The sequence below is a fragment of the Heterodontus francisci genome, chromosome 32 (genome assembly GCF_036365525.1).
Source record: "Heterodontus francisci isolate sHetFra1 chromosome 32, sHetFra1.hap1, whole genome shotgun sequence".
In the NCBI taxonomy this organism is placed as follows: Eukaryota; Metazoa; Chordata; class Chondrichthyes; order Heterodontiformes; family Heterodontidae; genus Heterodontus; species Heterodontus francisci.
Window position 1 is genome coordinate 26,465,003 of NC_090402.1, and position 23,239 is coordinate 26,488,241.

Genomic DNA, 23,239 nt, shown 5'->3' on the forward strand with positions numbered 1-23,239 from the left:
TTCATTATGAAATAAAAACTCATAAAATAAGTTACAGTAGAGCTGATAATGTATGGCTAAAACTGAGTAATTAAGAACCTGGTAATAAATGCACCTGTCTACCAGAATATTCTTTCCGTCGGTCGGAATTTTATGCCCCCCAAATGAGCAGGCCGGTGGTGGGGCAGTTGCCGAACCCCTCCGCCCCTGCTGCAGTTTTGCACGCCATGGCGGCAGGAAACGGCCCATCCACCCCAGGCCAATCAAGGCCCTTAAGTGGCCAATTAACTAGCACTTAAGGGCCTCTGTCCACTGCCGCAGGTATTTTACCCATGGCAGCCAGACGGCAGAAGCCTCAAGAAACCCCAGGCGGTCTTTTTGCGAGCTGGTGGGGAGCTCTCCTTATCGGGCACCCTGTGCCCCAAGGAGGGTCACCCCCGAAACCCCAAACATCCCCAATGCACAACACTCCTCCTGTCCCCCTAACCAACCCCTCTTGCCTCGCCGGGGCTGACTGATTGTTCCAGGCGTGAGGCCATAAAAACTGACCTTAATTCCAGGCCCGCCCTTCCTCCTGCCTCCGATGGCTGGGTGTCAGACAGCATGGAGAATCTGAGCCTGTAGGCACAGGGATGTGGTGTGAGTTCCTTGCTCAGGTATTGAAGTTCAATTTAGGGTCATTTAGAGAAATAACAGTTTCATGGTCAGACACTACATAGTAAGACAGACAATAAGGAAGGAATTGGGTGTTAATGCCAAGTCTTGCCATACTCAAGCCACAAAGCAAATCTCGGTGATAAGCTCGAGTCAGCTGTGCTATAAACGTAATATCTCTGAACTGAATTTTAACCATTAAATTATGGCCACCGCTTCCAGAGAGCCAGCAGCTTCATTCGGCGGGACTTTCTGCCTCAAGGAGGTGGAAGCCCCGCCTAAGACCAATTAAGGGCCTGGGGAGTGAAAAATCCCAGTCTGGCTCCCCAGGCCCAGCAGAGGCATGCTCACCACTGACTTTTTGGCCGGTGGACAGGGCCTCCCGCCCAATGAAAAATTCCGGCCATGGTTTCGGCAATTTAAGGTTTCCTTAAACCTGAAGTTCAGAAAGCAAGAGTTACAATAATGAAACACTAACAATAAACTTTGACCGTTATTATACATTTTCTGTATCTGCCAGTGTAGCACTCTACATTCTGACAGTAACCATTGCCTAAAGTTGTTCATAACTCCACCAATTTTCTTACAATGTGTTATAGTTCTGAAATTCAGAGCACCATCATCTTTTATACCTCTTCGTCTCCATTCTTCTTTTCTTTTTCAGTTACTTTTTTTAATTATTCCACTATTTGATTGCTGTTAAAGTCTGCCCTTAAATTGTGGGAGCAAAATTTACTTTTGTCAAAAAGAAGTGTAGTATTTATGTTGCGGATTTTTCTTTGTACCATAATGCATTGTGATCTCGTAGTGTTTTACATTCACCGCATTGGTGTTATAACACAGTCCTATTGACAAAGAATGGGAGTCTCATGGCAGGAAAATTGCACCTAGCCTCAGGCAAGGTGTTTGCAGGCACACTCATACTTCCACTGTTTTGAAGGAGATGAAAGTACTGCCATAAGCCTCCCCACCATTTGACATTCCTTTGAGATGCATTGGCTATAGGGAGTGGGAAATACTGCATGTAGAATAATCATATATTACTCAATGGATTGCAGCATAACTTTGATTCTGGATTCAGTCCTGGTCAGTATATTCATTTCTAGGGCATTGCATGCTTCTTACAATAATTTGCTGCTGATCTAATGTTCTTTAATATTTTTATTTGCTAATAGTTTTATGTCTTCAATCCTGTGGGTGTAACTTATTTCAGTATGTTCAAATTTGTTCTTACAGTTTCTTACTGAAGCAAGTACTGTAATAACCCCATTAACCTTACAAGGTGACAGTCTAAGACCAGTGTCTGCTTGGATAAAGGCAGAGCTAGCAGATCCAAGTTCTGCTGCCTGCTTCACATTGCTCACAGGCCATTGACTAATTGGGACCTTGTAAATATAGCTTCACACCAATTGCAGTTATATTGCAGTGAAGCTATAGCAAGATGAAACTACCTTTTGCCACTTGCCTATATTTGATTCAGACAACTTCAATGCTAAGTTAAACTATATGGTTCACATCAAGCCAAAACTGTTTTACATCAGTGCAACTTTGTAATACTACTGGTGTGTAACTAAACTGTTACTGACTTTTCCCATTCACGCAGATGACAGTTCCTGCCAGATAGCCTTTATAGTTGGTAATGTATCTATTACAGCTATTGAACGACATCCGTAAAACGTATGTCTCCCACATGATTAATTTATCTATCAGCTGCTTTTGCCTGCTGACTTTAATGTTCCGAATTGTGGTCCATATGAAAGGCACTCAGCTTTCGTGAAATGTAATTTTTCAAATTGTGTAGCATTTGAGTCCTTTCCACTGTCTTCATAACAGCCTGTATTACATACTTTTTTTGCAGTCAACTCAAGTTTCTAACCTTTTATTTTACAACTCTTTCCACTCTATGTGCACTACATGACCTAATCATCTCATTGCTAACATATAATTGAAATGCTATCAGGAATAATGGATGGTTTTCAAATTCACTCAACCAGTTTTCTCATTTACAGACTTATTGAGAAGACTTGCTTGGATTTGTGTGATTTCCTTCCAGTGTTCTACAAATTATGCTGAAGTCTGTAAGAATCAGGCTTCTTTATGTTCTATAGTTTTATGTCCAGTCTTAATATTTTCCAAAGATGTGTGATTTATGCAAAGTTGTGGTTTAAAAGTTTACTTCTGTTGAAGTGAAGCTTTTCCTATAATTAGTAGCTCCAAACAATGCTTCCTTTTAGAACACAATTTTGCTTCATGAACCTTTGACGGAACTTTCAGTGAGGGTCTGTGAAAGACACTACAGCTTATCCAGAAAATTTGCCAGATAACGATGGACAATGCAAAAGATTCCAAATCAAAAAGCCACAGGTTGGCAATATGTTTGCCTTCTCCCATGCCTCCTTACATTCCTTGGTGGAGAATTTGGCCAAGAAGCATTAGGAGAATGTGCAATATTTCAACAGCATGGCCAGAATTTTCCTCCCCTATCCCCCCCACCCCACCTGGGAGGCAGGCGGGGTGTAAAACTGAGTGGGAGGTGGGGCGGGGGGGTTGCTGTTCCCATCGCCTGGCTGCCCCGCTGCGATTTTACCAGCAGTGGGGGAGCTTGCAAATGGCCTGCCCACCCCAAGCCAATTGAGGCCCTTAAGTGGCCAATTAATTGCCACTTAAGGGCCTCTTCCTGCTGCCACTCGTAACTTACAAGCGTTGGACAGGCACTTCAGCACCTGAGGAGGCTGTCGAGTAATACCTGGCTGGCGGGGGCCCTCCTGCTTGGGCACCCTGTGCCCCATGGAGGGCGACCCCCAGCAGCACAAGCCGCTCCTGCAGGATAACCTCCCCCACTCTCTCGATCGACCTCCACCCCCCTTTCTTGCCAGCACCCAGCTAATTGTCCCGGGTAAGGCCTGTCCCCACTTACCTGTTCCGAGGGCAATGCCCATGTTGCTCCTCTCGCTGGGTGCAGTCCCAGCAGTGGCCATCACTTCCGGTGGCACTACTGGAACTGAAGAGCTGCCGGCTCTCTGATTTGCCAGCAGCTCTTGGAGGCAGGACGTCCTGCCTCTGAGGGCAGAAGTCCCGACTGAGGCCAATTAAGGGCCTGGGCCACGTAAAATTGCTGTGTGGCTTCCGGGCCCGGCAGAGGCGGGCTCAACCCTGACTTTTTGGCCAGTGGGTGGGGCCACGTCTGCCACGTAAAATTCCAGCCAATGATTTCCAAATCTGCTGCATTGTTCATGAGGTCAGCTTCTGATAATTGCAGCCATAAAACTGAGTAATTTGAGGAAAAAACTAACTTTAACAGGTTAATTTTGTGATGTCTCCTAGCATACAGGCTGTCTTGGCATGCCAACAAGGAAAGAAATTGATATTGATGATTTAGCAACGTTTCCTAACATTTAAAGGTATACCTTGCAAACCAATGTCACAACTAGTGATCATTAATGCTCTGACAATTTCCTTAGGAAGTTGCCGTTGCTTCTGTTAAGATACCATATCCCCACCAATTTACTATCTTTTGACTTGATAAGGTAAATAGGGATAAATGATTTCCACTGGGCAATTAATCTGTATAGGATAGAAATTTAAGATGATCATGAAAGAAGAAAGGAAAATGTTAGTTATCTTTAAATGGAGAGGCTTATTCGGATATGAAATGCCGTATCGGAACAGTGGTAGAAGCAGAATTCATAACTTCCTTTTAACAGAAAAGTGAATAAATATTAAAAAAGAAAAATTAAATGGGTGTGGGAAAAGAACGGTGAACTGCGCTGTAAAATATTATGCTTCTATCATTGCCTCTGGGTGAATGTCTTAGGAAGCCAAAGTATTATGAAAATGAGAAGGGGTGACATCATAAAAATCGCAGTCTTACTTGACTGCAACAAGACCCTTTTAAAGAGGAGGAGGTGCTTGTGTTGTAGACAGTCTGGTGTGTGCATTACTCTAAAACACAAATAACACCAAAGCAGATCTGTTTTGATTAATTTGTTGCCCAGATGCTGTTAATTTTTGGTGAATACATTCCTGCTCCCCTTGAATGGCAGACCATTTCAGTTTTGGACTTAATGGAGCTATACATTTCCATGGGATACTCTAGTTCGTTTTTATATCCTTTGCCAAATGCCATAAATTAAATTTAGAAAGGGTTAACTCATTTTTAACCCAAGCCAGAAAGGACAAACTTTTTTGAGTTCCATTAAGTCGCAAATGAGCCCTTTTGACCCCCCATTTAGTGATGTATCTAATGCAAAGACAAAATACAGGAAGTTATGGTCCTTAGAAAATGAATGTTTTATTTTGGAAGGGGTAAACTTCCAGGATACACTACAAATGAAGATTCACTAGTGCTGCACTAGGTAAACTATGCCCAGTAGAAAGTAGCTCAGATTCATTCAGTTGCCAAGCCTCTCTGACACTTTCCGTAATGGATGATGTGTTAATTACAAAGCTAGTTCATTAGTCTGCTCTTAATGCTGTCAAAAGAGGAGCGTGCAAACTTGACTACATATCCCATGCTTTACACAGGATGTTGAGGTGAAATTGTTACAGGCCTCTTTTGAGGGAAAACATTACCTACTTTGGTTTAATCAACACAGGAATGGAAACCAGTAAGGAAGCAGAGAATTTTCACCTTTGTAGCTCTCCAGTGTATTTCAGCAAGCCCAGGAGTGATGGGTGAATTGGACTTGATGCACGTTAGGATATCGGGAGCAGAGTTTAAGATGAGCTGAAATTTATGGCGGGTGGGAGACTAGCCAAGAGAGCAATTGTTCGGTCCAGAGATAATCACTATTTAAAAAAAAATTTCCATTTCTGGTTTACCTACCAACAAGGGGAAAGTCCAATATTTTCAAAGTGCATTATACCTCAAAGTACCTGAATCATAGATGAGGAAAATCCCATATCAAAAGAAACTGTTCTCTTGGATCAGTCAGAGTCTTAATTTGCTTGACCTTCAGTATCTTCTTTCCTTAACTCTGATGAAGCAGATCCATTTCACAGACTACAGACCTGGGTGTATAAGTGTAATGTTAGTGTACCAGTGTGTTCTTATGGAATTATGACATACATCACTGACCAAAATTGTAACTGATAATCTTATCTGCTTTGACTGCCTTTAAGACAAATGCAAACCAACAAAGAACAGTACAGCACAGGAACAGGCCATTTGGCCCTCCAAGCCTGCGCCGATCTTGATGCCTGCCTAAACTAAAACCTTCTGCACCTCCGGGGATCATATCCCTCTATTCCCATCCTATTCATGTATTTGTCAAGATGCCTCTTAAACGTCGCTATCGTACCTGCTTCCAACACCTCCCCCGGCAGCAAGTTCCAGGCACTCACCACCCTCTGTGTCAAGAACTTGCCTCGCACATCCCCTCTGAACTTTGCCCCTCGTCCCCTAGTAACTGACTCTTCCACCCTGGGAAAAAGCTTCTGACTATCCAGCCTTATAATAATAGTTGTGCCATAGATCACTATATTAACAAAAACTTGCATTTATGTAATGCCTTTAAATATAGCAAAATGGCCACAGCACTTCACAGGAATGTTATAAAATAAAATGTGATAAAAAAAAAAGTAAAACCAGGCTTCATAATGAGATATTAAGACAAGTGACCAAAAAGTTTGTCAAAGAGGTAGACTTTAAAGAGCATCCTGAAGAGTGAGAAAGATAGAGAGGTTTAGGGAGGGGATTTCAGAACAGAATCTAAGCAGCTGAAGGCACCACTGCCAATGGTGGGGCATGGAAATTGAGGATATGCAAGGAGCCAGATTTGGAGGAGTGCAAATGTCTTGGAGGGTTGTAGGACTGGAGGAGGTTATGGAGGCAGGGAGGACTAGGGCCATGGAAGGATTGAACACAAGGATGAGAATTTTAAGTTTGAGGCATTGCCAGACTAGGAGCCATTGTAGGTCAGAGAGCACAGTAGTGATGAATGAATGGGACTTGGTGCAAGTTAGGATACAGGCAACAGAGTTTTGGATGAGCTGAAGTTTACAGAGGGTTGAAGTTGGGAGGCTGACAAAGAGAGCATTGAAATAGGTCTAGAGATAATCACAATATCGATAGTGTAATCATCAAACCTTTTGATGGAGTTCTGGGTTGCTGATATATATCTTTAATAGTAGATAAATAGTTATTTTCACTGTTATTTATCAGTACTACTTGTTTTATATTACTGTATGCTGGTTGTTCAATAAGAATGTGTGACAACTATGGCTTGAGTTTACTGAAGCTCCTATTAACTCAAATTCTGTCTTCTCTATTACAAGCTACGTGACAGTTAATTTTCCCATCGGAATATTCTGTACCTTTGCTTTTCTTTCTCTGTCACAAAATCTTGTCATTTCAATCATCATCTATCCTAACAACCCCAAGTATATCTCGATAATGTCCTACCTCAATACTGAACAAGTCTACTGCATTACAACTTCAAACCTAATAACAGAAAAGATGGATAATACTTGATACTGTTGCATCTTTTAAAATCCTTACTACTCTTCAATTTTCAGTTAGTATTATTTGATCTTGCACATTTTTCTTTAATATTTCAGCACTATCACAAATTGTGCGTCTAATTTCATCTATGTCAGCTATATCAAATTATTTTTCCTACATGAGCTGTCTGCTTACTATGTTCCCCTGTATTGGCATATTTTCTTAGTTTTACAGTGTAGATTTTCTTCTTCTGAAGAGAAGAAACTTGACCTGCTGACCCTCAAGATATTTTGAATAGTCAGTGAATCAGTTATGGACACTGGCTTTTAATCAATGCCAGCAATGCTGTGTGATTCAACCAACTAGAGGTACACTTTCCATTGCTGAGATTCTTTAAAACTTGTACCCTCTTGGAAGGAGTGTCTTTCCTGAGGAGCAGAGAGTTTGTCACACATGCTGGTTGCCTCACTTGACCATCAGCATCCACCCAAAATTATTCAGATATGTCATACCGACATAAACGCAATCTGAAACTGCTGCTGTACTACAGGACTGTTGTGCAGTCAAAAGCTCAGTTTTTGATTTTGTTTTCATAATTTGTAGCAACATGAATCACTACCACTGGGTTCTTTGCTTTCATTTTAATAGTGTTCTCTGTAACTGTAAATTGGTTTTGTGAGTTTTCCCAAGAGAAACAAAGGACTGCCACATTGATTTTTTTCTGCCTAATAAACCTTTTTATTTGTTTCACTTGCTATAATCATTGTCTTAGGTTTACTTCGGTTTGCAGTACAAAACTGTAGCCTTGACTGTTAGAATTCTGAGTGAATATGTTAGGAATATAAATGCAAGAAAGAAGAATCATAGTGATTCGAAATACATTACCAGAGAAGCATGTAAAGTTTAGGTGGTGACTCGAGCCTTATCTGACCTAGTGACATGTGACAAAGTTGAACAACTGTTGTATGTTCTTGTACTTCAGATTTTTATCTATTGAGTATAAATTGTAAGCCCATATCCCTTGATTATTAATTATAGTAATTGGTTTCTTAGTTTAACATCAGATGAATTAAAGTGAAGTAATATATCAATAATTTTGGAACTCAAGTACTGAATGTAGATGTATGGTAAATGGCAGATGTGGATTTTTATTTGGGTTACACTTGTTGCAGCTCTATTTGGATCACAATAATGTAATGGCTTGTTTTGCAGATGTATTAAGAAAAGCATAGTAATGTAATTAACTGCCCCAATTTAAAATCTGGCTACTTTTATCTTGTGCTTGATTAGAGAACACTACATAACCCAAATCACAGTGGTACTTGATATTTGAGCTACTTTACATTCTTCAGTGTACTGATTTTCTCATTTTCCTTCCTTATTTTCATTCAAATATACAGTTGTCAACACTGAAGAACAGACTTAAGAAAGTGTCAACAACCACAGGTGATGGAGTTGCTCGTGCATTTTTAAAGACTCAAGCAGCTCTGTTTGGCAGCTACAGAAATGCTCTGAAGATTGAACCTGTAAGTTGAACAAAATTACTGCACCCCTACAGCCATACAAAAGATACATATGTTATTAAGACATGCTTAATAATGAGCCAGCTATACCTCAATGCTGTACTTATAATGCAATGACCAATCCTTCCAGTATTGTGTATTGCACACCAATGCATTTTTCATGTTTTAATATTTACCTAGATCTTGTGTAACATTTGCTTTTAGTATGAATAATTTAGTGCATAAGCAACATTTTCTTGATATTACTTGCAAAATTAGCCTTATATATTACTTTTCTTATTGTGCAAAAGGAAGCTGTAATAATGTACATCGAATTAATTAAGTTGCAGTTGCAAAACACGTAACTTCTAGAATGTGTAAATAGTCAATTATTACATTTTTTTAAAGCTTGGAATTTCATTGTCTTGCCCACTCACTTTTCCTCTTTAATTTCTCCAGTACTATCGTCCACCACTACTATGCCATATTCTGCTATATGAGGGGGTTGGGAAAATTCATGTCATTTCTAATGTGCTTATCACAAGAAATTTTCCCTATCAGCTATAGGAATGAATGTCATAAAAATTAACATTGTGTGAAAATAGATTGATTTATATTATCTTGCCTGCAGAGCAATGGTCAGATTTGCATTCAGAACTCATTGTCATATTGATTCTGTGCACAGAAGCTAAATACTGAAAGGATGCCATTAAACTGTCATGATTAGTATGTATCTTATTTTGCAAAACAAAACTATTTTGGGATGATAACTGCTTTATAACCCCCTTGATGGTTCAGCTTATTAAGGTACTAAATAACCAGAGCAGGAAGTATGGCTCAGCTATTCATTCTCTGATTCCTAGTCTATGCTTCGTCAGTTCACCTCAGTGGTAGTTTAGAGTTGGTCTCAATGCCAGTTGGTTAACGAGGGAGAGATTGCTACAAGTTCCTGATTGTTATGCAGCGCCTCAGCTGAAAGTATATATGTTTGAATAGGATCAAGCTTGACTGTGATTCTACCTCCACCTCCAGCCCTCCCATGCATTAAAATTACTGGTCAATAGTCGCTATTTTAGCCCAGATATAAGTGAGGTGCCAGAAGCATCCCCTAGCAAGCAGCGACCAGATTCAAAGGAAGACATACGAATGAAATTGATAAAGACAAAAAGCAATGAACCTATTTATGACTTAAAAAATATATTAAGCACTCATCATAAAGGAATTTTTTTTTATAAATGCTCCAAGTTCTGCCCATTCTTGTAGTAACAGCTCCAGTCCCTGGTTTATGTTGCGTTGGCTAGGACAGGTGTATGAAAATTACAACTGACTTCAGGAAGGGAGGGGAAAATTATCCAAGGGATCCTGATCTAAGTATGTGTGTGAACACCAGAACGTGAAGATGTTATATAATGATTTTAAACTGGAAAAGCACCTTAAGACTTCACAGAGTGGAGAAATAAAACCAGACAGATGCCAAACCATGGTGGGAATGTTAGGAGAGGTGACCAAAAGCTTGATCAAAAAGATAGTTTTTAAGAACGCTTTTACATGGAGGAAGGAGGGGAGAGCGATCCAGACAGTGGGGCTGAGAGCTCTGTTACCGATTATGAGGAGAAGGAAGAGACTGCACAGAAGGTCAGAAAAGGAGAGATGAAGGGTACAGGAAGAAATAAAAATTTGGAGGATTTTGTAAAGATCGGTTGTGGCTAGGCTTTGAAGGGATTTGGCTTCAAAGACAGAGAATTTATATTCAGTGTATTGAAGAACAGGCAGTGAGTGCAGATCAGCAAGGATGGGTATGATCAGCATGTAGGATAGGATATGGGCAGCTGAGTTTTGAACATATTAGAGTTTACTGAGGTAGGAGGCTAGCAAGGAAGGTAAGAAATCAAGTCTAGAGGTGACAAAAATGTGGATAAAAGTTTTGGGATAGTGGGGGTGTAGAGATAGAGGCAAGCAATATTACAGAGAAGGAAATGAGCAGTCTTAGTGAGACCGGATGTATGAGGTGTGAAATTCAACCCTTGGTGGAAAAATGTACCAAGATTTTGCATGGCTTGAATTAGACTGAGTGAATGACCAGAGGCAGAGATTGAATCAGTGGCATGAGAGCAGAGCTTTTTGGTGGATGGGAGTGGGGAGTGGGGGGTGGGGGGAGCGAAGCAACAGCTTTGATCTTTCCATTGCTCATTTGGGCAAACATGTAACTCATCCACAGCCTAATGGCAGTCAGATAATCAGACAGCACAGCAGTGGTTGTGGGGCCAGAGAAAAGGTGAAGAGTTATACCTGGGTGTTTCCAGCATACATGTGGATATCAAATAAAACCAAATTAACCTAGATTGTTGATGATTCCCTTATCTGAATATTCCACTCATATTGATTGTTCAGACTGACCCCTTAATAAATAGAACCACGGTGAAGAACCAAAACACAGCTACTGTTCAGGGAACTGCACAATATCATGTGTTGCCTCCATCAGGAGAAATAGAAATCAGGAGAAAGGGGGAAAAAAAGTATGTTGCTCATTTGCCCTCCACATGTAGAGCTACTTAGGTTGTGTACTGTAATCCAGTGATGCAATAAAGCCAAGATAATAGTTGGGATTCATTCTACTGACTAAAACAGTAATCTCTTTCTTAACTGTATCCTAACAGTGTAATATTCGAGGATGGATGATAGCATTTCAAAAATAATCTCATCTTTGATTTAGTGCTTGTAGAAATTGCATTAAAATTTATTTAATGAAAATATTTTCAAAACTGCACTAAAATGTGTACATTCCATGAATCTTCAAATACACTATATAACTAGGGCATTATCCCTTTTATTAGCATTCTATTGCTTATCCTGCCCTATTAATGAAATTTATGGTATTTTTGCTAAATTTAGTGAAAGATTATATTGCCTTTACAGAAAACAGCCATGGATTTTAGCCCATTAAAACGTACCCTCAAGCCTCCAAACCTTTTGTTAATTTTCCCTTCCCCCAATGTTGCAGAAACTGGGAGTAAATGATATTGTGTTTTCTATTACCGATCTCTCCTTCCACTGACAATTGCTTGCAACTTCAGTAGCTGCTAAGTTCATTAGTAGACTTGTGGCAAGCTTCATAAAGTGGCGTTCCTCACCAGGCATTCCATTGAATCATGGATTCTTCTGGTAGCTTGAAAATGTTTGTCCCTTTTGCTTTAATTTTTGTTATCCTATAAGTTAAGCCTTCGGTAGATTTCTATCAAGTTATAGTTTGTAGATATTTCATCATTGAGTGGATTTCTTATAAATATTAGATTAGTCCTATGGAATTGAAGATGTAATGTTTCATGCTCCAATGACATTATGCATAAGGAAATTTTTGTTAATCTCTTGGAATTCACTGAGTAACAATTCTGTCTCATTAACCCCTTGTCACTGACTACCCTACCATTCTATTTCCCTATTCAAGCTATCAAAACTCTTCATAATTTAAAAAAAAATTCAGAGCCACCTCTGCGCCAGTGGAAATAGTCCCAATGTCTTGTCTCTCCTCAGAACTATAATTTCTCATCATTGGTATCATCTTTGTGGATCTATGCTGTAGATACTCTGTGGCTTTAACAACCTTTCAATAATGAGGCATCCTAAAAATGTATACCAGTTCTCTAATTGTGACTTAATCAGTGTTTTGTATAAATTTATCATTACTTCTTTACTGTTATACTTTGTCCTTATTTATAAGATCCAAAGTATTGGGTCAGGTTTTGCTGTAAAAGTAACAGTGAGGCTATTGGACCTCAAGGTTATCTATGCATGAATGGTGCAGCAACTTCATGTGAGAAAGCAGATGCATGGCTAAAATGCCAATATCCAAAAGTTGCTGTTTGATTTGCTGTATTCTGCATTTAGCTTTGCAAAACGGCATCTTGCTGTCTGCCTGACTATTGAAATGCATTAAATGGTGTGAGGTTGATGCATTTGCTTGGTAGCTACAAACCAAACTTACCACAGAAAGTTAAATTGTGTCATCTCAAATGTAAGTACCTTTTAACAACGTGTTGAGTGTTAATTACTGCCAATCAACCTCTCTGGCACTGAAAATCAACTATGACAAGTGTAGAATTGCATTCTTCAGTAATTGCTGGAATTATAAAAATATCAAATTTAAAATGTTTGTTTTTACTGTTCCTTTCTCTTTTCACCCTTAATCTAATCTTTCTTTCCTTCTATTTATTTCTCTTTCTGTACCTAATTTGACATTGAATTCATTCTAATTTATACTTCTCAATCCTTCAATCTGATCGGTTAAGGAGATGTGCAGATGGTTTCACTAGGGTCCCAGATGTCCTGTTCCCTCACTGCACCCTTATCAGTTCGCACTTTCAACAACAACTTATATAATGCCTTTAACGTAATAAAATGTCCCAAGGCGCTTCACAGGAGCGTTATAAAACAAAATTTGACGCTGAGCCACAAAAGGAGGTATTAGGTTAGATGACCAAAAGCTTGGTCAAAGAGGTAGGTTTTAAGGAGGAAAGTGACGTAGATAGGTAGAGGGGTGTAGGGAGTCTTTTCCAGTGCTTAGAGCCTAGGCAACTGAAGACGCAGCCACCAATGGTGGAGTGATTAAAATCAGGGATGCACGAGAGGCCAGAATTAGAGGAGCGCAGAAGTCTTGGAAGGTTTGGGGCTGGAGGAGATTACAGAGGTAGGGAGGGGCGAGGCCATGGAGGGATTTGAAAATGAGGATGAGAATTTTAAAATCAAGAAGTTGCTTGACCGGGAGCCAATGTAGGTCAGTGAGCACAGGGGTGATAGGGGAACAGGACTTGGTGCGAGTTAAGACAAGCGCAGCAGAGTTTTGGATGACCTCAAGTTTATGGAAAGTAGAATGTGGGAGACCAGCCAGGAGTGTGTTGGAATAATCACGTCAGGAGGTAATAAAGACATGAATGAGGGTTTCATCAGCAGATGAGCTGAGACGGGTGAAGTCAAGCGATGCTACGGAGGTGGAAATAGATGGTCGAAGTGATGGCACAAATATGAGGTTGGAAGCTCATCTCGGGGTCAACTGTGACACCAAACTTGCAAACAGACTGGCTTAATCTGTTGCCCAAAGAGTACTAGATGTCAGATAAGCAGTGCAGGAGTCGCAAGAAGTGGTGATGAGGTAGAGTTGAGTGTTGTCAGCATATAAGTGAAAACTAATGCTATGCTTTTGGATGATGTCGCTGAGGGGCAGCATGTAGATGAGAAATAGGACAACGTCGTTTAGGATCTTGCCTTACTTTTTTCTAAGCATAACATTGTCAATTACTCTCATGAGCAGTCTGAGCATTTTATGTTTATGGGTATGTCTATACTGCACAAATCTAACTAAACAATAGTATTAACCCAGTGATGTAACTGGGTTTTACTCTCATACAGCTAAAAATTGAATATGGGCACACCCTTGGTAATTGTAGTACTTTTGTGACCTGAATTGGATACTTGTTTCTTTTCTACTTGTCCCAATGTGCTTCTATAATCTTTTTTAAGGTGGTCAAGACCTTGGTAAGAAAAAGCCAAGAACGAATTATGAAGCTACTTTATTTCACAAACAGCAAATTAACATATGTGGTAGTAGTTGAGTTGGACTCATTTAATTCAATCAGTACAACTTGTCTTTGTGTAATAAACAAAATAACGAACATGCGACAGTGGACCTTCTTGCTTGATTTAATTCTAGCCGTTCTTCTCGTAGCCTTTGCTGAATGTGACTGACGTTGCAACTTTGTTTTTTACTTAGAAGAAAATCTGACTCCCAGTGTGGTTTTTTTTGTATCATTATATTCACCGTCTGCTTTTTTGGAAGTGGAATCATTCAGATGCAACTGTTACGACTGGTAACAACATATATTTAAATGTTTACCCAATACAGTCAATCATATACTCTATCTCAGAATAAAATACACCAACCCAGGTTTCTTTAATATACAACAACATTCCCAGTTTATTATAAAAGAAGACTTAATCAGTGACAAAGCAAAGCATTAACACACAGATTGAAATATGAAAGTTCCCTTTTTATCTTAGCCCCTGTTATGACCAGGTGAGAAAGATGTCTAGGGGTCCCTCTTAGCCTTCACCTGGTTTTACTGTAGCAGGGTTTGATTTCAAACACACCGTGTTTTGAGCTCTCCCTTGGTGAATCCTTGTTCACTGCTTTCCAATTATCAGGCAAAGAAATGAGCACAAACAGGCTTTCTTATGTTTAAAGAAGATAAGTGAAATTTATTAAACTTAAACTAAAAACTCTAATTGGGTTAACGCCTACGGATACACACTGTGCCCCACGCTAGCATGCATACGCAATACATGCAAATAGAGACAGAAGAGAGCAGAAGAAAAATAAAGTGGAAAAGTTTGAGGCAATCTCTGAAGGGTTTGTTACGGTTCTTCAACCTCACTGTAGAGTCCTTTTATAGGTTGATCTTGCTTTTCGTTGGGGTCCACTATTCTTCTTAAACCATGTTCCCTGTAAGAGACTTTTCTCTCTTGGGGTTCATATGTCTTCTGTAGTTTTCAGTTCCGTGAGAAAGAGATTGGAGCAGACAGAAGAGGCTGCGGCGAGCCAGCCATGAGGGGTCTTTTCAGTCCAGGAGCAAACAGCTTTCTGCCCGTTCTAAACTCCGTGGCAAGTTCAAATTCAAAAAACTCAGGTGGCCCAGCAGGTTAGTCATGTGACTAGCTGGTGTGACCAAGTACGTTTGTGTATTTGGCCATCTTAGCAGTCAACCTGGAATGCTAGCTCCTCCACCTTCAACATCTGGTAATCAAAAGTCCATTGTGGATTGGATGTGTCAGGGAATGGTCTTTTGTCCCTTTTAAGCACTGTATGTAAATATGCAAATGTTTTTCCAGTCAAGGGTCTGTTCTTTTTTAAAAGCAAGTTCTTTCTTTACTCCAGTAATTATTTAAAACCAATGTTCATGTAACAAAATTAATATGCCTCATCCTTGGCAGGTGGTGCATGACAGCCCCTCATACATACACACACACTCACAAACACAGTCACACACCAATTAACCAAAAAAAAAAGAGATTTTCTTTTTAGAGCTCTGTTACAAAAAAAGACAAGAAAGCACACTTTGGCCAAATACTTCCAAATTCTTAGAAAGAAAAAATATGGAGAGATGTCAGTTGTCCCTTTTTTGGTTTGGCGTCCCAAATAAGCATAGACAGCTGTCACTGGGATACTTCTCTGGAGCAATTCGTTCAGGCGGTGTCAAGGATTTATCCGGCAGGTTTTTCCAGTGTCTCGGGAGAAATGCAGCAACAGGGGTTTCAAGCAGGCCTTTCAGGACGAATGTAGCATCAATTTCTCTATTTCTTACACTCGCTTCTAAGAGCTTCTCAAAGAGATGGAAAAGTTGGTAGGCTTTTCAAAGAGATAGAACAGGCTGAGCTGGGGTTTTGTTCTTCAGGTTGATTTTTAAAACTCCAACTGACTGTCCAAAGCGAAACCAAAACAATATCTCAAGAGTCAAGCCTCCTGTCCCCTATAAATCTTGACCTGTCACTTTTCTGTAAACATCTCCCCTAAGTCAAAAAAAACCCTGTTGGGTATTTATCTGAAGCTAGGTGACTTCCAAAACTTAATGTTTGCAAACCAAGTCCAAAAGACCTTCCGATGACCTCTTTTTTTTTTTAAAGAACACAAAGTCCAGCATCTATGGAATCCTTTTTTCAGTTTTAAGTACTTTCTTTACACAATATAACACAGGTCCTATCTGCCTATTTAGGTAGATGTGTAAGTTCAAGGCCTGGACAACGTATGCCAGCCAAGAGCGACGTCTCAATTCATTCCATCTTCGCTGCCTTCGGAGAATACTTGGCATCAGGTGGCAGGACTATATCTCCAACACAGAAGTCCTTGAAGCGGCCAACACCCCCAGCTTATACACACTACTGAGTCAGCGGCGCTTGAGATGGCTTGGCCATGTGAGCCGCATGGAAGATGGCAGGATCCCCAAAGACACATTGTACAGCGAGCTCGCCACTGGTATCAGACCCACCGGCCGTCCATGTCTCCGTTATAAAGACGTCTGCAAACGTGACATGAAATCGTGTGACATTGATCACAAGTCGTGGGAGTCAGTTGCCAGCATTCGCCAGAGCTGGCGGGCAGCCATAAAGACAGGGCTAAATTGTGGCGAGTCGAAGAGACTTAGTAGTTGGCAGGAAAAAAGACAGAAGCGCAAGGGGAGAGCCAACTGTGCAACAGCCCCAACAAACAAATTTCTCTGCAGCACCTGTGGAAGAGCCTGTCACTCCAGAATTGGCCTTTATAGCCACTCCAGGCGCTGCTTCACAAACCACTGACCACCTCCAGGCGCGTATCCATTGTCTCTCGAGATAAGGAGGCCCAAAAGAAAAGAAAGTTCTCATGACATTATTTGAAGACGAGTTCTCCCATTGTCTGAGCAATTACTGCCCTCTCAGCCAACATCATTTGACACAGATAGCGTGATCATTTGTTGCTATAGGATCGTGCTATGTGCTGTCACAGACTTGTATTTTTTTTTCTCCTTGGATTGGATAAAAAAACTTTGTGCCTTTAAGACTGTTAAAAAAAAATGCACCTTTTAAGGGAGAGAAGATTCTAGAAATCTGGAGACACAGTGTACCACAGCTGCATTTTTGGTTACCCTGAGCAACAGTGGGTCGCATGATGTGTCCATTTTGACAGTGTGTGGAGCTGGAAGGGAATGGTTTTGAAGCAGTTAGTTCTGAAAGACTTTTCTAGCAAGGCGATCTGAAGAAAGAAGCTGTTTTATTCTCTCTCAAGAAAAATTCTATAAAATACAAGCCAAGTTCATTCCCTGAGCAAAGAAGAAAAGATTTTTTTTTCAACAGATTATTTGTATTGCTGTGCTCATCGTTGAAAGAGTTGTTTAATGCTACTGCAGCCGAGCAGTTTGCCTATCAAGAATGGAGTATTTGCATCAAATCCAGATAAAGACTTCGACTGAACTTTGATTATCTTCACCTTAGAAGACCTCATTCATCGGGAACATAAAACGCTAAGACTTTCTTATTTTTTATTATTTCTTAACAGACAGCTAATCTTAAAAACTACACTTTGAAAAACCAATTAATTGTTACTTTTGAATGTATATGTGTGAATGTGGGAGTTAGATTAAATTAGGAAGTTATAAGGTCTTTAGACATAGGTTTATCTTAATAGAGTTGAAGATTTCAGTTTTTTTTTATAAATAGTTAATTTGTTGTTTAAAGATACCTGGTTTGGTCTGTTTCATTCTGAGGATACTAGAGTGTTTAATTTGGCCGTTTTTACGATTTTGGTAAAAATTAATAAATATGCTGCGACCTGTGGAGTGACTGGACTGAATTAACAGTGCGTTGCTCCCGCCGTGGTCATAACAGTACAAATATGTGGCTTTGTTTACCAGGTGATTACCATCTCAGGGTTGTAAAGGAAGTAGGTGAGAACATTGCAAATGCTCTAACTATAAATCTTTTAAAGTTCTCTTGATACAGGAACTATTCCTTTAGATTAGAAAATTGCACATGTCACTTCACCATTCAAGATAGATAAGAAAGGGAAACCAGTGAATTTCAGACCAGTTAATCTAATATCTATTGTCAGGAAATTACTAGAGTCTATAATTAGACTGAACACCTTGAAAATGTTCAGCTGGTCAGAGAGAGCCAGCATTGATTTGTAAAGGGTAGGTCATATCTGACAAATCCAATTGAATTTTTTGAAGCGGTGACTAAAGTAGTGGATTGGGGAATGTTTATAAATGTTATTTATATGGACTTCTTAAAGGCATGTGATAAAGTCCCTCATTAGAGACTGTTAGACAAAGTTGAAACTCATAGAATTGAAGCTAAATTATTGATCTGGTTCAGAAGTTGGCTGAGCAGCAGGAGACAGAAAGTAGGGACAATGGGCAGGTACTCTATTTGGTAGGATGTGACCAGTAGTGTTCCGCAAGGATCTCTGTTGGGGGCTCACTTTATTCACTGTATTTATTAATGATTTAGATGATGGGATCGAAAGCCACATATCCAGGTTTGCCTGTGACACAAAGATAGGCTGCATTGGAAGCAGTGCAGATGGAAGTGTAACATGACGAAAAAAATTAATAGATTAATTGAATGGACAAAACTGTGGCAAATGGATTTCAGTGTAGGCAAATACACTAGGCAAATCCTACCAAATAGAGTACCTGCCCATTATCCCTACTTTCTGTCTCCTGCTGCTCAGCCAACTTCTGAACCAGATCAATAATTTAGCTTCAATTCCATGAGTGTCAACTACACTGATCCATGAGTTTCAACTACTTTGATCCTAAAAAGGATGATCAGAATACTTTCTAAATGGTGAAAAACTAGAAACAGTAGTGGTTCACAGAGACTTTGGAGCCCAGGTGCATCGATCATTAAAATGTCATGAACAAGTACAGAAAATAATCAAAATGCACAATGGAGTGCTGGGCTTTATATCTAGAGGAAGCCCTGGTTAGATCACATCTGGAGTATTGTAAGCAGCTCTGGGCACCAATCCTTAGTCAGGATATATTGGCCTTGGAAGGAATGCACGCAGATTTACCAGAATGATACTTGGACTCCGTTACGACCAAGGCAGGAGTAATGCACTGTTAACTCAGTCCCACTATTCCACAGGTCATAGCATATCAGTAAAGTTCCTCACCTACTGGAAAATAGCCAAATTAAACACGATTTATCCCCTAGAATAAAGCACACCAAACCAGATTTCTTCAAACAATGACAAAATTAACTATTTATGAATAAACTAAATCTTAAGCAATAATGGGATAAATCTATATATATGAAAAGATTTTATAACTTCTTATTCTTCCTAACCTTCATGCACACACATATATATTCAAAAACTGGTTAACCGGGGCAAAAGGATGTTTTGAGTTGCTACGGTTTCTTAGGAATAATAAAATAATTGTTTGTCATAGTCCGGTAGGATAATTCCGAATCGGTGAGCTGTCCCGGAGTCGAATAGTCAGATGCCACTCGTAATCTCTGCAGGCAAGATTAACGAACAGTCTGTGGTGGGTAGGTGTTCAAGGCAATTTGTCTGCACCAGGTGTCACACAGATCTTTCAGCAAAAGGATGTCGCAACAGGTCTACTTGAATTTTGAAGGAGTAGTCTAACAGTAGAAGCTTTCTTGAGATTTCAGGATCTCCCAAAAACACAGGAGTAACAGGAATCACTCTTGAGACAGGGATTTTTGAGAGACTGGAGACAATAATAAACTGCCACACCCGAAACACGAGGCTTCTTCTCACCAAAGCAGTGTTCCTCCACAGAGTGTAGCAACCCCTCTTTTCCTGGGACATTCCCTCTCTTCAGGCAGGTCAAAACCATACCTTAAATGTAGAATTTATTTCTAAGAGATGCAAGGCTTCTTTTGCAGAGAGAGTGGTAACACTTTTCTGGGTCTTCCTCTCTTTCCAGGCAGAGCAAAGCAAAGATTTCAAAGCCTGCTCCTTGTAGAGTTCACTGGTCTCTTTCAATCCCAAAACGAAACTAAAAACTTTCAACAGTCAAGTCACAAGACAGTCATAAATCTTCCTGGTTGCTTGGAAACAGACCTTGCGGTCTGCACACTTCAAACACCAAGTGTCAACATTCAGTGTTCACAGAATTCTTAGCTTTCAACAAAAAAAAACTCTTGTGACAACTGCAAGAGATAAATTACAAGGAGAAATCATGCAAAATAGGGTTGTATTCCCTGGAATTTACAAGATTAAGGGGTGATTTGATTGAATTTTTCAGGATATTAAGGGGAGCAGAGAAAAACCTTTCCGCTGGTTGGGGAGTCTAGGTCCGTAGTATAGTAATTCAAGAATGAAATTAGGAAATACTTCTACTCGCAAAGGGTCGTAGAAGTTTGGAACAGTCTTCTGCAAATGGCTATAGATGCTTGATCAGATTTTTTTTTATATCTTCAGGCTTCAAACTACCCTGAGGGCATGATCAGATGTTACATAAATGAAGTTTCTCTACTTTCATATTTCTTGTTGAATACATCACTGTCTGTTCATATATAGTCTCTCTCTCTACTTCGTCTACTGTCTACATAACCTGTTGACAGAATTGAGTTTTCATGGTATTTTAATGTTAAATTACTTTTAAAGAATGGGTTGAAGAAAAAATTAAAAATTGTACGTAATCTATTCTAAGCATTGCTGATAGTTGGACCATGCCATATGTGCGTTATACTATGATTGCATCTTCTTTCAGAAATTCAGTATCTGCTACATGTATGTATGGATATGTTTTACTCTTAATTTTGAAACGCTAAATATTATTGATCTAGAGTCATTATATTTTAGAAAGGATTTGCCTACACATAACCAAGTGGTATAGGCTACACAAAACAGATGGAAAGATTCCCAGTTCTTTTTTTCAAAAAACCTGCAGCATAAGCCTACAAATGTTAGCAAAACTAAATACAACAGGAGCCTTTGTGAACATGAACAAGCAAGTTTTCTCCTTTCCATTCTCCTTTAGGTTTGGAATTGGAAAGAAAGTGAGAAATAGCTAAAGTAAGTGAGAAAGAAAATAGGTCCTTAATATTTGGGCGATGGATAGAGGGATGCTGAGGATGAGGCAGGTCATTCACTGGAGAACTGAATGATGTTTCAATGAGGTATGTGATCAGTACAAAAGAGGAGTGTAAAATAAGACACTCTGAATGCACTGATTTCCATGTATTCCTTTGATGGTTCCTCTTATGGTTAGCCTAAGAGTATAATAAAATAATTATTATCTACAGCTTTTGGTCTGTAGGATAAATTATTGCCTTCAGTTGCAGAAGTGACTACTAGTGTGAAATAACGTCCTTGCATTTCTGCCTTCCATTATAAATCACTCTTGACTCTTTTCTAACCTTTATTGGTCTAAACAGATGATATAGTCATTTTTTTAGGCAGTTCCATAATTTTAATTGGTAGCCTGAAGTGGTTGGGTTTAAAATTAAACTGCTTCACAGAAGGTGTAGTGATGCCATGTGTTGGTGGATGCAGGTTTGTCCCACAGTTCCTCCAGTTTCTATTGTACTCTCAGTGGTAGCTGCTGAGTATGGGCTTTGGTGTCGTCCCATAAGCTGGGAGGTAGTATCAGTGGACAAGTTGCTCTGGGCTGTTTATTACCAATTCCTGACAGCCAGCTCAAAAACAGTATAGGGAAAGACTGAGACTTTACTTCCTCTCAGCCAAGAATGATCTGTTGTCCAAAGACAGATATTGTGAAAGACAAATTTTTCAAATGAGGGGTTAAGGGGAGGGAGGAAGAATATGGTTAATTAGCATTTAAATAAATAAGTTAGAGCACACAGTTCGTGATTGCGGAATACTTCCTAGTGTGATATTAAACCGTACTCCATCAGGAAAAGATTATTAATCATTCAGAGCAGCAGCCAAAACATTGGGGAATCTATAGTGTTTTGTACAGCCCAATTACAAATGTAGTTCTGTATGTTTAAACATAAATATAAGTAGAGTGATTCAGTTTATATCTATCTAATCTGAACCTATCCCATTTGTCATATGCAATTGGGCCCTCAGTGATAGTAGTAATCAGAGAACTTCATTTATTGCTAACATTTTCTGGACAGTTTGATCCTCCTTTTGTATAGCCAGTTTAATCTTAATAGTGCTGTATGCAAAACACTTAGCAGTAACAGTATGCCATGTGTGGGATACTCTTGTTCTAAAACATTAGATCTATTACAAGTAACAAATTAAATTCTGGTTCATAAACACATAGTACAGCATGGGCATTAAACTGATAAGGCACTGCCAAAAACATGCTTGTAACATTCCATGTGACTTGCAATACTGTTTTAACTACACTTAACCCATAAAGCTTACAGCATGATTTTTTGAGTAAATTTACTCTTCCAAAAAATATACCTGGAGTAAGTTAAATGATGATGATGCTTAAAAAACATTCAGCCTTTGGTCGTCTGGTTTCTGGTTTCACCTGAAAGCATTCTAAGTCATTCCATCTATCACTAATTGTAAATAGTTTGGTGTTACACTATTATCTGAATAAATTATATATATATATATATATATACACATACATACATATATATGTGAATGCAAGAACAGCTTATTTTATAATCACAGGCGACTAGAGTTTAGAGTGGAATATTGATATATTGCTGTTCTTGAACACCAACTTTTCATTAAAAGAGTTAACATATTTATTTGGTTTCACTGATACCATATCTTTGAAAATTGACACTCTAGAAAGCAACTGTGCTTCTGTAGGTACAGAGTGATCCCCTAAATAACTTGTTAAACAACTAATTCAAATAACTAATTTGAAATAAAGTATAGATTTTGTGCACCAACAGGCAACTGCAAGTGAACATATCTTCCCTTGGTGGAATTGAAACCCTTGTGCATTTTCTCTAAATTTGAGCATTATGATGTATTATCAGATTCTGAACTATTTGACTGCCTGACCATGTGGCCTAAGGCACTTAAACAATCCAGCAATTTGTGGGCGGCACAGTGGCGCAGTGGTTAGCACCGCAGCCTCACAGCTCCAGCGACCCGGGTTCAATTCTGGGTACTGCCTGTGTGGAGTTTGCAAGTTCTCCCTGTGTCTGCGTGGGTTTCCTC

At 39.5% G+C, this 23,239-nt stretch overlaps 1 protein-coding gene across 6 annotated transcripts in view; it reads left to right on the forward strand.

The window, feature by feature from the left end:
• Nucleotides 1-23,239, forward strand: part of LOC137347710 (DENN domain-containing protein 1A-like) — a 623,024-nt gene that overhangs the window by 431,271 nt on the left and 168,514 nt on the right. For all 6 annotated transcript variants that reach the window (XM_068012518.1, XM_068012520.1, XM_068012521.1 and 3 more), the window contains one exon: nucleotides 8,476-8,601. In XM_068012518.1, the coding sequence (XP_067868619.1) occupies nucleotides 8,476-8,601 (126 nt within the window). The remainder of the gene's footprint in view (nucleotides 1-8,475; nucleotides 8,602-23,239) is intronic.